Here is a 16,911-nt window from a genome sequence, read left to right on the forward strand (position 1 = left end):
TACAATGACAATTTCAGACCCCTCCATGATTTCTAAGTGGGAGAACTTGCAAAATAGCAGGGTGTTCAAATACTTATTGTCCTCACTGTATATACTACAGTATCTACAGTAAGCCAAATCCACTCTCAGAGGTGTCAATGTACAAATAGAATTTAAAGGCAGAATTAATTAATGTGACGGCAGGAGGAGATAAAGAGTGTCTTTCTCTTTACTTCTGCTGATCTCTGGGTGTTTTTGCAGCTTCACTAACAGCAGCTTGATAAATGACACTGGAAAATCTTTATCATCGGGAAACAAGTCAGACAGGTTTGTAGCACAGGTGTGTACTGTCACCTTTTTATGGAGGAGCAAGCAAGTCTTTGCAATTGCAAACAGGCAAAAGAGTAAAATCTGTTGAATATTAAATGAATTAACACATTAATACATAATTCATAAAATAAATACAACAATCCAAACAAAAGAGGGACTCATTTTTGTCTTTTGCTTTCTCATCAGAATTGATTTTCTTTTCTTTTCAGCAGATTGGGTTTTCTAGCAGTATGGCTGAAATGTGGTGTGGCCAAATTCATTTCCCATTAAAATACAGTACACAAATACACAGTCATGGGTGTTCCACATGTGTGGTTTACCGTCTATGGCAGACCCGCTCTAACATCAAAAACCTAATACCTACTATGTCAACTGCTCTTTCGGCAGTGTGATCACAATGTGCACTGCTTTCAAACGCTAAACAAAATCCTTTCCACAAAGCATGACGATCACTGCCAACATTATTTCAATAAACCAAGATGTCTAGTAGGAGGTTGTATTTGGCCACCTGGGATGACTGATGTGACAAAGAGCACTAAAACACAAAAGGTGTTGGATTGAAACCCTAAAAATCCGCATAGTGTGAAAAAATTAAAATGTGCGTTCACATCTTCATTTAAAAAAATATTTTTGGGAATATCTGGTTCACAAAAACAGAGAAAATAGAAAATATATAATGTCAAACATTTTGTGCATTTTCTTTCTTTATTTCGTTCCAACATATAAATCAGAGTTGTTCCTCATGACTGAAAGCTTAGTACAACAATTTGGTAATGCACTCCCACAAAGTTACGAGACTTGTGTGAGACACACTGAAATAAGACTGGTCATAGATCGGGGGCTGAGATATCCTGATTTTTATTCTCTATTATGGGTCATGCTCTAGAAATGATGCGTCCTACATTTCCCTTAATGCAACCTAAAGCATCTTTTTGTTAGATCCTCTTTTCCTTTTATATGTCCACATCCTTAAAGTACATTTCTAAAGTAGACTTTTTGCTGAAAATATGACATCAAAAGCCAAAGCAAAGATAACCACGATCACCAGGGTCATTGTCCTCCAAAGCCATTTTTACAGGCTCAGTAGTACCTTCTATGACGAGTAAACTGAGCTGCATGCGTAAAATCATGGAATTTTACACATGTGGAATGTTCCCTTCCCTTCAGATGTCTGTGCATTGGTGAGTTTGTACCTGGGACTGGAGGCGTGGGGTTTCTTGATGGTGATTTCATCAATCCGGGCCTCGTAGATCCGGTTGATTACTGTGTTACCTAATTCGCACATCAACTGAAGAAAGCAAAGAAATACAGTTTGTATTTATATTTTAGAGTTTGTTGCTCTTTTTGTAGTAAAGTAAACAATTACATAACTCATTCCATAATCGTTATACTCAGTGGAACTTATGTTAGTACAGAAAATGCAATAATGAGGTTGTGTAGCTGCTGCAGTTAAAAAGTTAAATTACCTTAATGAGCTCTGGCTCCCAGGAGTCGAGAGTGAGCGAGCGTACTTTGGAGAAATGGACTCCCAGGCTCCTGTTGAAGGAGGAAACCATTCTAGCTAAGGTTTTAAGCCAAATGTGTGTGTGTGTGTGTGTGTGTGTGTGTGTACCTGTGTATTCCTGAGCATGTGATGCAAAGCGTGATGCCCAGGTTGATGGAGGCCCAATCAGGACCGGCCTCCTCGCAGTCGCAGCACTGCTTGTTCCCTGGGATCGCCTGGACTTCCTCCAGCGCCTTGCAGCCCTTGTTCTCCTGATCCACTCCTCCCCCCAAACTGCTCGCCGACACCGAGCTGAGGCGCTGTCTCTGATAACACACACGCAAGAATAAGAAGAGGCACAAAGGCACATTACTTCCTCTGTACCCCCTTAGATTAGACTCCAACTGAAAAATGCATGATGGTTTATTGTGTTTGTGTGTCTGTGTGTGTCTGTGTGTGTGTGTGTGTGTGTGTGTGTGAGTGTGTGTCTTCTCACTGGGCTGTGTGGGTCCTCTCTGTGCTCCTGAAAGGCTGAGGCGATGCTGTTTTGGACGGCACTTATCCACGCCTGCTGCTGCCTGTCCGAGTCTGCCTGTAACAAACAACACCTACGCACGTACACCAACACATGAGATATTTATGTGAAAATATCCCCCCCCCCCCCTTTTACAGGACATGCTAATCCACACACTTAACACTGATGAAAATTCATCGCCATCACTTAAATACACATTTGTATGAATGCACAAACATTTGCGCCAACACTCACTTTGAGGGGGAGACCACTTCAAAGCAGAATCGTCTCTCGTTTTCACTGCTAGGCTTGACTGTGCAAAGACGCAAGTCCTCCACCACAACTGTAGGCTGGTCCTGGGAGAGACGCAAAGCAGAAAGACATGCAGGTCACACTGTGCAAGTTATTATCTACATTTGTGTTTATTCAAGCCTTTTTTAAAAGCACGTTAAAAAATAGTGACAGTGAAGACATCTAAAATATACCTTAAATTTCTTCTGGTAGACCAGCTGATTTTTTTGAATTGAGAACCAACGCCTGGATAGGAAAGAGAATATGAAAAGGTCACAATGTCAAGAAGCCTTCAGGATCATTGTTGAACCAGCAAAGACACAAGAGACACACAGTGCACAGTTCAGGAATAGTTTTGGGACATTTGAGTCCTTTTAGTGAAAAGTATGGAGGGGGGAAATCCCATTTCCTGGGTGAATTTGTACCTGCTCCAGGTCTTGAAAGCGTTGCTGGCTCTCTTATAAAGGTATCCCTCCATGGCGATTCCATTGGCTGCATCAGCATTGAAATCCATGATGGAGTCATCATAGGACACATCCTGGAAATATTTGACAAAAACAAATCACTGTAGTTTTTCTTTTATTGCAGTTTAATTTTTTTATTTCTATTAGATTTATATATATGTAAAAGTATTTTTGTAAAGGTATTACCTTTTTCTTAATTGCAGCGTGTCTTTGCTCCATGTCCCTCTTCTCCCGGGCAGCGTTTAGGACAAACTGAGTGTGCTATTAAAACAGAAAGAGACACAGAGAGGTCATTCTACAGAGACAAATATTGATTTTTAAATGATGTACATTATTCCAATCAAAATAACTCCCCATCAAAAGTTTAAACAAACATAAGTATAATCTATTAAACTTTCTCATACATTCACTGATTTGCAGTTTTGCTCTGCAAGTAAAACTATGTGAAAATGTAATTGCATAGACTCTGATTTATGTACATATGTTTCTCTCTTTTCTATTCATGCCTATTTAGTCTGTCTATTAACTGTCATCAAGGACAACTTTCCCTTTTTCCTTTCCTCTCCAACATCTTTGCCTGATGTTGAGAAAGACAGAAACGGAAAGACATTAACAAGTTTACAGTAGGTTATCAATCCTGCAGTCTTTGCTCTTCAGGAAATAGAAATTAGGAAGTGTTCAACCTCTTCCTACATCCTGCTTCAAATTGAAAAACAACACTGGAGGAGTTTTTTCAGTGTTTTATTCCTGTGTGTCTCTCTCTCTCACTTCCTGTTGAAATAGGAAGAACTTTGTTGCAGTTGGATTCGGTCAGGGAACGCTGTCAAATGTATTTCCTGTTTGACATCCTTATCAATACAATAGTACTGCTAATGTCAAAGGTTGACAAAGCAACACACACACACACACACACACACAGACACACACACACATTCCTGTTGTTGCTCACTTTTTCCTGGCACGATGAAAAACATTATGTCATTTTCGTTATACATTGGGGTTCGAAAGTTTGGGCACCCCAGGTAAAAATTTGTATTAACGTGCATAAAAAGCCAAGAAAAGATGGAAAAATCTCTAAAAGGCATCAAATGAAAGATGTTGTATAATATGTCACAAAAAGTAAGATTTTATTTCCAACATTTACACTTTCAAAATAACAAAACCAAAAATGGCATCTGCAAAAGTTTGGGCACCCTGCAGAGTTTTGGAAAGCTGAGACCTGACAGTGTCATGGATTGTTCTCAATCATTGTCTGAAAAGACCAGGTGATGGCAATCTTAAGGTTTTAAATGCCCAGACTCATCTGACCTTGCCCCAACAATCAGCACCATGGGTTTTTCAAAGCAGTTGTCTAGAAAACTGAAACTGAAAATAGTTGACGCTCACAAAGCAGGAGAAGGCTATCAGAAGATAGCAAAGGGTTTTCAGCTGCCAATATCCTCTGTTCGGAATGTAATTAAGAAATGGCCGTCACCAGGACTAGGGGAAGCAAAGCAAGATCTGGAAAACCAAGAAAAACATAAGACAGAGCAGGATTTTGAGAAAAGCAAGTCCAAACCCACGTTTGACTGCACGATCCATCCAGAAAGACCTGGCAGACACTGGAGTTGGGCTACATCATTCCACTATAAAGAGATACTTGTACAGATATGGTCTTCATGGAAGAGTCATCAAAAGAAAACCTCTTCTACGTCCTCACCACAAAAATCAGCGTTTGAAGTTTGTAAATGAACATATGGACAAGCCTGATTGTTGGAACAAGTTCTGTGAACCGATGAGGTTAAAGTAGAACTTTTTGGCCGGAATGAGCAAAGGTACGTTTGGAGAAGAAAGGGCACCGAATTTAATGAAAAGAACCTCTTTCCAACTGTTAAGCATGGGGGGGGGGGGGGGTCAATGATGCATTGGGGTTGTATTGCAGCCAGTGGCACAGGGAACATTTTCACGAGTGGAAGGAAAACTAGACTCAAACTAATTTCATCAAATTTTAGACGCTAACTTGGTGCCATCTGTGAAAAAGCTGAAGTTAAAGAGAGGATGGCTTCTAAAAATGGATAATGATCCTAAACGCACCACAAAATCCACGGTGGATTACATCAAGAGGCGTAAACTGAAGGTTTTGCCATGGCCTTCACAATCTCCTGACCTCAAGATAATAAAAAATCTATGGATAAAAGAGCTGTGCAAGACAGACAGCCCAGAAATCTCAAAGAACTGGAAGACTTTTGGAAGGAAGAATGGGCGAAGATACCGCAGACAAGAATTGAAAGACTCTTGGCTGGCTACAAGAAGCGTTTCCAAGCTGTGATACTTGCCAAAGGGGGCTGTACAAAGACAAAGTTAACTGTGAATGGTGCCAAAACCTTTGCAGACGCCATTTTTTAGTTTTCTGTTATTTTGAAAGTGTAATGATGGAAATAAAATCTAACTTTTTGTGACATATTATACAAATGTCTAATCTGTCATTTGATGCCTTTTGGAGAGTTTTCCATCTTTTCTTGGCTTGTTATGTACATTAATACAATTTTTTTTACCTGGGATGCCCAAACCTTTTGAACCCCTTTGAGCTGAACTAATGTAACATTTTTAATCAAGTTAATGCCTCAAATATTTTGCAAGTCGTTTTGAATGTTTGAAACCTGCTTTGTAAATATCACTGTGTGGTCATCTTCTCTTTAACTGGCATGCTCTCATTTTTTCATTTGAACACTTTTTAATCTTTTCTTAACAAAAAAGCAACATTTAGAGAAAAAAGAAAAACTGTGTAGCAAAACTCTGCTTTTTTTACCTTCCAGTCCCACGAATGTGCATTTTTATTACCTCAGGATCTTTGTTAAATGCTGAGCAGTACACAACAATACAGAGACCTGCTCTCCAATAATCAAACCTCCACAGGGTATGAGGAATATGATATGTTCAAAAGCTCCAGAACAGTTTATAAAGGGATTATGTGGTGACATTGTTTTACCCACTGCTGTTCTAAAGTCAAGATTGAATTTTTTATCTCGGCTTTTAGGTCGGCAGGGACGAGAATTTTTAAAAGGCCTACCAGCACTTCTAAACTGTAATAAGTAATGATAAATATGTTTTTAAACTTTAAAGTGGGCTAGGTTGGCAGTTTCCCCCTGCTTCTAGGCTTTTTGCTAAAATAAGCAAATCCCCTCCTGGATGAAAGCCCTGCTTGCAACACCTTTAGACTTCAGACTGCCAGTTCTGTCATTGAAAGCCATTTCAGCACCTTCCATAATTGCCACACTGCAACAAAAGATATGTAATTAATCTGGCTTTTGCAAGCAATTACCTCTTTATTCAGTTTCTGTCGATATTCCTCCAGTTCTGAGAAAGACTGGTGGCCTTGTTGGAAGAGCTGAGCCTGGGCCTCCATTAGTGACAACATCTGACCGGAACATGAAAGTATTTACAAAAACTCTTACATACATGCGTTTTTTAAAGATGTAGACACCATGTATTTACAAAAGCAACAAAACAATCTTAAAAATAGGTCAACATGAACTCACTGCCATCAGAATTTCTGTCTTCTTCTTGGCCTCAATGACATTAATCTGAAACAAAATGAAGCAGCGGTTTGAGACAGTTTTCATGTTTCCATGACCAAAGACTCATCGGCCAGTTAAACTTCTGGGAGCCACAACCACAAGTCTGGAGAGAAGCACAGAGGATAACCTGTTATCATTCAAAACAGCAAAAGCACAACTATAATTAGACGGGCTGGTTTTGGTACCTGAATGCACTTACAGCATGTGACTGTTTTGGCAGATTAGGACATTTGTTATCTCACATAATGTAGTTAAAGTTGAAGTGGACCCTGTATATGCCTGTGTTTACTGTATGCACACACAAGCTATGTTTATCCTGGTTTAGAATGGGCCTTTGGGGAGGGGGACAACGCACGTCAGGAAGCATGATTGGTCCATGTACAGTAAAGGCAATGAGTCTGTGTTACTTTATTTGATAGAAGTCTATGTATTTACTTGTTATTTCTAACAATTTGATAAACAAAAATGTATATTATGCTTGAAAAAAACAACTCCAATCAACAAACTGGTTAATTAATATTAATATTCATATTTAAATAAATCAACGGGAGAGTCCGGGACAGCCTGATTCTGGAAATAAAACTGAGATTAACTCTCATATTCCAGTTAATGGTCTGCTTGTTTAACGGTTGTTTAGGAAATTGCTCTTAAACACATTTCAGCAAAGAGGATTGGAAGTGCAGTGCATGCAGGCATGGTGCAGGTCACACAGGCATACACTGGTGACAGCAATCAATAAAATATACACAATATATAAAAAAAGCATATTGAAAAATTAAAATATACAAATGAAAAAAAGCAGATCAAGCCAAAAATAAAAGTACAATTTGAAGTACAAGTACAAAATGAAATATAAGATTAATGCCAAACGTATACGGTAGAGCTAAACAAAGTACAGTTCCTGGTAAGATTCAGAGTGACAGCACACTCTTTTATTACTGTTGCTCACCATAAAACAAAAAAGTAAGTCAGTATTTTAACTTTGTCCAGCGTTCTTTCTCACCTCCAGGACGTAATCCAGGGCCTCAGACCGAAAGGTCTTGCGTGCGTTTAGCAGAGCATTGCTGGCCTCCTCCACTTCGTGTTGTTTCCCCCGTGGGGCCTGAGCGTTCCTCACCAGCGCCCCCTCCAGGCATTCACTGCCACGCTCAAACCCTCTGCGCACGTCTTTGAACCGACGCACATCCCTGGGAGACGGGAAGGGAAGGAAAGAAGAAAGTTCTGTGAGTACTTAATTTTATTTTATTTTTAATTGTAATAAAATATTTATAAATATATTATTTTACTTGGCAAATACGTTTGTGACATTAGGCTGTTGAAGAAACTACAGACTACAGAGTTATTGTACTGGGGATCCAACACACCATTTGGGATTTTGCGTAATAGAGTTTAAAATGTAATACTAGAAGATGTGAGCACAGAGTACTAAACCTCAAATTTCAAATATGTTACTGGCTAAAAATCCAGCTCAGCACTATTATCACATGCCATGAGTCATCCTCTCTGATCTAATGCAACAGATCATTCTCACTAATAAGAGCAGACTGCAAGACAAAGTACGAGGAAAGGTCTAATGAAGGATCATAATCCTTTTAATGTTTTTGTGCTCATGGTTGTCAGACATTCAGGGGGAGTGATTGGAAAAAAAAGCAGCTCACTCACTCTTTGACAAAGTTCTGCAGCTTCGTCTTGACTGACTTCTGTGTGGTTTCAATCACTTCCTGAAATGAGACAGAGACAAAACTCTTTCACTGTGAGCACAGATGATTGTCAAATGTGTTCAACAGTATCCTGCAGCCTTGTCTGACCTCATACTTTGGCTGATATATAGAGACGGTGGTGCAAAGACGGAAAGTCAAAGACCCAGAGACAGACAGCCAGACACAGACACACCAACACACCGAGACACGCACACAAACACACACACCGACACACACAGATGGACTCACCCCCTGTGCCTCCAAGACAATAGACAGCTTTTTGGAAAATTTGTCCAAACACTCCTGCAATTAAGAAATCATAATTTAGACTCCAATCAAATCTTAGCAGCATGTTTCTTATCTAAAACCACTATTTGTGTTTCATAGTCAGAGTGCAGATTTGGTCTCATTTAAACTTATGTTGTGTGGAGAAAAAGTAATGCATATGTGCCAAAAGTATTGTTGACTGACTAAACAAAACTAGTACCATTCCGTTAGAGCCTCTAATAGGTGGAACACTCTTCCAAATAAAACAAGACACTGCACCACCTACCATAATAACTCTGATGTGTAACTGTGCTGATGTCTTGCTGCTTCCTGTAGCTTTATTTGTTGTTCTAGCTGTCTTTATGGTGTCTTGTTGACTTCTGTTTGTAAAGTTTAACCTGTACTAGTGTCTTGCTGTTTCCTGTTGCTCAGGCCAAAGGACTACAGTTGAAAACTGGCCGGCTGGATAACACTAGCACATTTACAGAAATGTTAATTAATGTGTGTTGTCCTTTATAAAAGAAAAAAATATGTACTTAAAAGTCATAAACTACCACTTTCTTTGAGTAAATGTGACATAATCTGAGAGGGAAAATGGCATGAGACAGACAATGAGTGGTATGCGTGGTTATCCTCTACCTCCATGGTCTTGTCCCCGGAGCAGTGCTGTCCCAGATCCCGGAGACCATTGACAAAGCTCTTGCTGGTCTGGCAGTAGACTCTGCCTGCCTCCAGCATGGCCTGGCATTGTTTCACAAGCTGGATGACACAAACATGCAACACCACAGTTAATGTATCCTGTGTACTTAAACATAATCAGTATGAATAATTAAATATAATGAGTTATTCCAGGAGACTACGCAATAAAGCAATGAAACAGCAAGAGCGTAATCACTGTGCATGCTGGATTTAACCTCCAGCTTCTGTTAAATAATGTCTGGAGTTCATTAAACTGCATTAGAGCCAGACCCTTTCTGGATTTACAGGCTGTATTTTGATTTTAAATGTGGGGTTTTATAAATCTATGTTTGATAAATCTGATAACAATATATCACTAATATTCAAGTTTTTTAAGTTGAAACACGTACTGAGTTAAGATATTGTACAGATTTACAAATAATGACAGTAATTGTATATATTTAAAATGATTTAAAGTAATTTAATACATTTGTACTGGAGACTACAGATGGAATATTTCATGTTTTGCTCACTCATAAGTGGAACCAGCTGTAAACACAACATCGACGTGCCTGGTAGTTATGGCTAACACGTAAGCTAACAGTTTCCAGTTAACACATCTAGCAGACATGAAACATCGTTAGCATTGGTTTTGAGTCATGTTTCTGGCCACCTGTTAAAAGTAAGACCAATATTCCTTCTTCTTTTAACCCTGTTTGGGTCTTTTTACCATAACAGTAACAGTGTGGACTGTAAGCCAAAGACAATGAACTGAAAATATAACTGTAAATAAAAATAAATATGCAAAAAGCATGGTGGACCATGTCTGTTTGGGTGAAACAGGTGTTATTATCATAGACAGTTAAAGAGGTTATTATGCCTGAATAGACCTATTCCATGCTGATACGCCCTACCCTGCCTCAGATTGGCAAGTACTCATTGCCTTTGTTGGTTGTATTGGTTGGTTTTAGGCAAAAGGCGTGACATTGGCTAGGTATAGGGTAGGAATAACAGGGTAAGCCAATCAGAGGCCAAGTAGGGCGGGTGATGCCGTTGCCATCCTAGGAAAAGAAATATCGCATTCAGGACCGTGTAATTAGTGTGACCCTGATTGCGCTTAACCATTGTGTTGTCTTCCCTTTGACCATGAAAAACATGTTTCCCCTTTTCTCAACATTTTTGTTGCTTTTTACAAAGTTTTTGTATTTTTGAATTATTTTCATAGATTTTGCCACTTTTTCCAACATGCTTCACCTGTTTTCAACTTCCTTTATTTCAGATATTAAAAAAACTTTGACCCGAGGACAACATGAGGGCTACGTACTTTTAAAAGAGGAATTAACTCATCCTTTCTGTTGCAAATCAAAAGTTGCATTGACAAGACTTACTCTAATCAATACATAGGCTACAAGGGTTTGGTAGCTTCAGCCTAACCCGCTCTGGTATGAGCAGTAGTTGCTAACGTTAGCAAACACCAGAGAGATGTTTACTTTGTAACTGACATTTCTGACACTTTTGCTAACTTCATGACTTTTTTCTTTTGCTACTGTTAACGCCAACGTTACCATTAGCTTGTAATTGCCAATTGCGCAAAAGTTACATAGGCTTCTCTTGCCATCTCCCTTCAGTTGGCTTTGCTGCACCTACTGTATAGTGATGGACACCTTACACCTTTAAAGTTTGTATTACTACATTGGGTTTGATGCCCTTGTTATTCACAGCACAGATAGATCTCATTAGCCACTGCGGGCCATTAGGTCTTTAACAAGATATGTTAACATGTCACAGCAGGAAAGTAGTTGAAATATGTGTACTTTATTGGAATATTTACAGTCTATGCTATTTCATAAATATATATATATATATATATATATATATATATATATATGTCTGTGCGTGTGTGTTTTTGGTAACTTATTTTTTAAACCAGTAGATGGGGAGTGACACACCCTTTGTTTGCAATACAATTTAACTTGCCAACCTCTTATTTGTCTGCCGATCAGACATGTAACAGCGTGATACAATGTAGCATGGTAACAGAAAGGAAGAAAAAAAACAGGATCACTTTGTTAATCTAATCTCACAACACAAGTTAATGAAAAGTAATATACACTTGAAAATGTCTCTGCTTTTTTGACGGAGGTCAGGGTTGAGGTTCAGAGCAGCAACACTGGAGTTGGGAAGGCCTTGGGTATTTCTGCTCAAGCCCACTTGCACAGAGCAGATAAAAGCTGCCTGAGTTGGAACCCAGTTACTGTAGTCCATCTTTTTGCTGCCACACATAAATCACTCACCGTATGATGCACTACAGGGCGTTAAGTTTTTATCTAGGAATAGTACTGTATATTTTAATGCCATTTTGTTTTTTGATCAAGGAACAGAAACCTTCTCTATCAGATGAATAGATCTGAAACTGTAAACTGTAGTAGCCCAAACACACAATAAGGAATATGTTATGGTATCAAAGCAGAACAAACTGTTCTCTCTGTTGTAGGACAATACATTGGGGAAGCAGCACCTGCCGATACTTCCTGCTCACTGTCAGGTGAAAAATACCTCAACTACCGCCGCCCACCTCTCACATCACTGCCTCTTCACAGCAACTGATACCTGTGTGTGGCTGTGTCTGTATGTTGTGGGGGGAACATTTTTGAAACATAGTGACTCATTATGACATCATAAAGTGTGTGTAGGTGCATCATGTGTCTCACCTTTTCTAATCGTGTCTCGAGATCACACACATCGTTTTGTACCACTTCAATTTCAGCTCTGAAACAGACACACAATTACACAACGTCAAACACAAGAGCTAGGGGTCAAAGGTCACTATACATTTACTGAGACTAACCCACGTTCCGGGTTTTTTTATGGTGAGAAATCTCTGCCAAATGTTTTCTCAGTTTTACAAAGGTTAAAGTCAAGACAAAGGTTAAAAAGGTGGTGCTAAAAGTATAAGTTGATAAATGGATTATTCAACAATAATTGGAGGATTTCTTTGTTTTAGTCTTGACCCTGATTTCCCCTCAACCTTCAAATACAAAAAACTGTGTATTTTGTTATTTGAATGCTTCAATGAATCTACAGCATGACTGCATTGTTACAAGAAATGGAATATTTCCTGTGCATCTTTTAATACTCATGTCCATGTTATTTAGCATGCCACTATTGACATTTTTAGAAACCTAAGGGCTTAAGGTTTATTTCCAAATACATTTTCTGCGGGTTTGACCAGAGCTTAGATCGTGGAAATGTTGTGTAGGCCAGCAGAATTGGCTCTCTTGCAAGTATTCAGGCTGTGAAAAGCAAAAATCTAGTATGCATGTTGCTCGGTAATGGATTATTTCCCTTATTGAGAACAAGAGCTGGCCTTCTTGAACATCTCTCTCGCACATGCACAAAAGCGCCTTAGATGTCTTGTGCATGGCTAGTTTGTGGTTTTTTTGCGTTAACAGTCAGTATCTCGTTCTGCCTGTCGTCTCTTCTCATACCAAATGCCTAACCATGTGGTTTCCGCTGCCTTCCACCAACAGTACAAGAGATAGACAGAGAGAAACAGAGGAAGACAAAAAGAGACAAGACTGAGTGGAGAGGAGGGCCTGGACACTCAACACTAACTGTTTGTGTTTTCTGTGTTTGTTCTGTGCGGGGATGTTTGAAACAGTCTGAGGTCATGTCTTCTTGAAACACGAGCAAATGACAAATCAGCTAAGGAGAGGGAGAGAGAGAGAGAGAGAAAGAGAGAGAGAGAGAAGACAAAAAAGTATGAGACCACTGCAGAAGTATTCTTTATTAAAGAGGCCCATCCTTTCCATTTCTTTGACATACAGAGATTAAGAAAGCAAATTAAGACGAAGCTGAAACGGAGTTTCCGCCGTGGTTGTCACCACAGAAAACACACTTCCTGTCTCTCCTGTTGATCACCTCAACACATCTCGCCTCACTTCCTGTTGCCCTCCCACCTCAGTCTTAACAACAGGAGCCAGCACATTTGAGTAACTGTCCTAAGCCGTCATTTGGCCTAAAGCTTTTCCCCCCACACATTCTCTGCATATCGGTTTGAATGACTGTGTTTATATGTGAGATCATTTTCTTCCTTTTCCCCCGTACCTTCCTCTGCTGTCTCAGCCTGACATGAAACCTCACCACTGCAGCTGCCACAACTCAGACTTTCCACCACTGCGCAAGCCTCATAAACTCAAGACGGGCAACAGAGAGAGGGAGAAAGACAGGCTGAGACTCTGGATTGAAGTGTGCAAAATCAGCTGGAAGAGATGACACCAGCCCCTGTGACGCAGGCAGGATGCCAACCACGATCAGGGCACACCCAAGCTATGGCAAACTGTCTCTTGAGCCGCTTGCAAAACCAATTCAGCAACACTTCCCTTTTGATTACACGAGATTTTAACTCTGTGTTGAAAGAAGATTGTTTAGACTCTAGCTGACATGCAGACAGCATAGCTAGGAACTTTAGAGGCTTTTAAAGGGGGTTTATAGTCTTAAAGAGAGCGTAGAAGTAGCTCTAAAGGGCAGAATCACAAGTTAAGTATCCTGTACCCATCTATCAGTTTAACTTGATACCCTTGTTGATATTTTTCTAATGAAAGATGTTGAGTAACAATAACAGGTCTAATATAGCTCCCTTTAAATGACACATCAAAATGCAGCAGTGAAAACACTGACCTGAAGTCTGACGTTAGCAACGTCAGACTTCAGGTCAGTGTTTTCAGGCCTGCTTTTAGCCTCCCATTGCTTTAATTGACCCCCAGCACTGGCAGTGACATGACATGGCTTGACCTCAGACCCAGGGGGACTGCTGATTGTTTGCACCAGCAGTTCAAATTGTCTTATTAACAAACATTTCTAGTCATTTTTGGTGTCTGAAAAGCAACTAAAACAAGGATATTGCAATATAGACCTTCAAAAAGGAAAATAATGTAGGCCTAAGTATATGGTGCTTTTCTATCAGTATAATGAGGTTTATCCGCCTCTTTAATAGGCTACCTACATCACTATTAGCACTAAAGCGCAGGTGAAACTCTTACCTGAAGCGCGGAGAGTCTTTTAAACACTCCTCAAAGTCCAGCTTGACTGTCATCCCTCCGTTTCCAGTCGCAAATCACACACAAAACTGGATTTCGTTGAATCCTCTTCCGACAGAGAGCACTAAATCTTCTTCGGTTTTAAGGCCCCACACCGGCAGCTTGTCTCATTCTTTTTGTCGGACGTTTTCTTTCACAAGATCACTTTGTATTCCGCCCACAGCTCGTCCTGTTCAGCCTTTTCTCTGTCTTGGAGGGACAACGTGTCCGCGTGCCTCCTCTGCCGCGCACCGAGCCACAACACGACTTATGTCACAAGTTGTGAATGGGCGCAGGGAGATGTTAGCTGCGTTATTACCATTTTAATTTGGCACATAAAAGGCGAGTTAGTCCTCGTGCCCGAGGAGAGGATGCTGCAAAAGTTTTTTTTCCGTTATGAAAGAATCCTTTACTGAGCAAAACAGATCGAAATTCCAAAAGAATAAGATGTAATCAGATGGTAGCCGGTAGATTAGTGGATGTTACTTCCCAAGAGAGCCGACTGGAGTAGCTCTCTCTCTCTCTCTCTCTCTCTCTCTCTCTCTCTCCACACACACCAGATCCAACCCCCCATCTCATTTCCGGGTTTCTTACTCATGGTAATTTGTGGTTTTGAAGTAACTGAACATGAGAAATTAGACTAATGAGTTTTACGTTAAATCCACCTGGTGAGTCACATGTAAATATCTAGAGTTGAATTACCTTTAATCTTAATCTGACACTTGGTATCATGCTGTAGGCCATGTGGAATATTCCTCCCCCTTATTTTGTTTCTCCTTGTGCAGTTTGTGGATTCACCTTTTCAGTTTCTGTGAACTGTAAGCATCACATGCAGAGGGAGTGGGTGTGTATTCTTGTCTGGCAACCTTTTTTTTTGAGGCGTGAAGAGAGCTGCCTATAAAAGCCACCGTCTGACAATGAATCCATCACAACGTGTTGGGCAACTTTAAATAGGCAACCTGCCCTTTGTCCTCATCATCGCCACAGACCACAGACTGTAGTCAGACACATGCAGCACGCCTGTGAAGTGATTACAATGTCTGTGTTCTCATTGGTTCCCTGGGATTCCAAACGATCAAATGATCGATCGCTTTATCGTTTTTTTTAATACAAACTGTTGACTGACTGTATTCTGAATACAAAAATAAAATAAATAAAAGATCTCCACACAAAACGATGAAAATATGCAGCTAGTAGCCATTTTATGTTAGGGTCACTTTTGCAAAAATGAACATTTTATACAATTATTATTAAAGGGAAACGGACTAAAAACGTTCTGATGAGTCTTTAGTGTGTACATGAGCCGAGGTCAACTTAAACCTGATAACTTTGAGGTTGAAGTAATTGCACTAATGTGTGATTCACTCCTCCTGTGTGTCTCTGTCTGAGTGGAATCCATAATGTAATCAATTCATGCATTTTACGTCTCCATGCCAACACAAGGTAAAAAAAAGAAATCATGTTCATGTTATCTATCTATCTATCTATCTATCTATCTATCTATCTATCTATCTATCTATCTATCTATCTATCTATCTATCATATATTGTCTATCTATCTATCTATCTATCTATCTATCTATCTATCTATGTATCTATCTATCTATCTATCTACAGTGGTGTGAAAAAGTGTTTGCCCCCTTCCTCATTTCCTGTTCCTTTGCATGTTTGTCACACTTAAGTGTTTCGGAACATCAAACCAATTTAAAAAATAGTCAAGGACAACACAAGTAAACACAAAATGCAATTTGTAAATGAAGGTGTTTATTATTAAAGGTGAAAAAAAATCCAAACCATCATGGCCCTGTGTGAAAAAGTGATTGCCCCCCTTGTTAAAACATACTATAACTGTGGTTGTCCACACCTGAGTTCAATTTCTCTAGCCACACCCAGGCCTGATTATTGCCACACCCGTTCACAATCAAGGCATCACTTAAATAGGAGCTGCTTGACACAGTAAGGTCCACCAGAAGATCCTTAAAAGCTACACATCATGCCGAGACCCAAAGAAATTCAGGAACAATTGAGAAAGAAAGTAATTGAGATCTATCAGTCTGGAAAGGGTTATAAAGCCATTTCCAAAGCTTTGGGAATCCAGCGAACCACAGTGAGCGCCATTATCCACAAATGGCGAAGACATGGAACAGGGGTGAACCTTCCCAGGAGTGGCTGGGCGCCCAAAATTACCCCAAGAGCGCAGCGACGACTCATCCAAGAGGTCACAAAAGACCCCACAACAACGTCCAAAGAACTGCAGGCCTCACTTGCCTCAGTTAAGGTCAGCGTTCATGCCTCCACCATCAGGAAAAGACTGGGCAAAAATGGCCTGCACGGCAGAGTTCCAAGGAGAAGACCACTGCTGAGCAAAAAGAACATCAAAGCTCGTCTCAATTTCTCCACAACACATCTTGATGATCCCCGAGACTTTTGGGACAACATTCTGTGGACCGATGAGACAAAAGTGGAACTCTTTGGAAGGTGTGTGTTTGGAAGAAGTATATCTGGCGTAGAAGGAACACTGCATTTCTTAAAAAGAACATTATACCAACAGTAAAATATGGTGGTGGTAGT

General features: G+C 40.0%; 1 protein-coding gene across 2 annotated transcripts in view; it reads right to left on the minus strand.

The window, feature by feature from the left end:
• acap1 (ArfGAP with coiled-coil, ankyrin repeat and PH domains 1) overlaps positions 1-14,892 on the minus strand; it is a 22,464-nt gene extending 7,572 nt beyond the window's left edge. The window contains exons 1-16 of one of the 2 annotated variants that reach the window (XR_004654502.1): positions 14,306-14,892; positions 11,975-12,032; positions 9,225-9,344; positions 8,568-8,621; positions 8,281-8,339; positions 7,622-7,805; positions 6,580-6,624; positions 6,363-6,458; positions 3,248-3,322; positions 3,023-3,135; positions 2,792-2,843; positions 2,562-2,662; positions 2,289-2,400; positions 1,922-2,118; positions 1,776-1,845; positions 1,503-1,597 (exon numbers count right to left, since the gene is read on the minus strand). Coding sequence is in view for 1 of the 2 variants with exons in the window: in XM_034856247.1 (XP_034712138.1) it covers positions 1,503-1,597; positions 1,776-1,845; positions 1,922-2,118; positions 2,289-2,400; positions 2,562-2,662; positions 2,792-2,843; positions 3,023-3,135; positions 3,248-3,322; positions 6,363-6,458; positions 6,580-6,624; positions 7,622-7,805; positions 8,281-8,339; positions 8,568-8,621; positions 9,225-9,344; positions 11,975-12,032; positions 14,306-14,358 (1,484 nt within the window). In the remaining variant the exon portion in view is untranslated. The remainder of the gene's footprint in view (positions 1-1,502; positions 1,598-1,775; positions 1,846-1,921; positions 2,119-2,288; positions 2,401-2,561; positions 2,663-2,791; positions 2,844-3,022; positions 3,136-3,247; positions 3,323-6,362; positions 6,459-6,579; positions 6,625-7,621; positions 7,806-8,280; positions 8,340-8,567; positions 8,622-9,224; positions 9,345-11,974; positions 12,033-14,305) is intronic. The other variant, XM_034856247.1, reaches the window with a different exon arrangement.
• Positions 14,893-16,911: the final 2,019 nt, after the last annotated feature.

This window comes from Etheostoma cragini, chromosome 19 (genome assembly GCF_013103735.1).
Source record: "Etheostoma cragini isolate CJK2018 chromosome 19, CSU_Ecrag_1.0, whole genome shotgun sequence".
NCBI lineage: Eukaryota > Metazoa > Chordata > Actinopteri > Perciformes > Percidae > Etheostoma > Etheostoma cragini.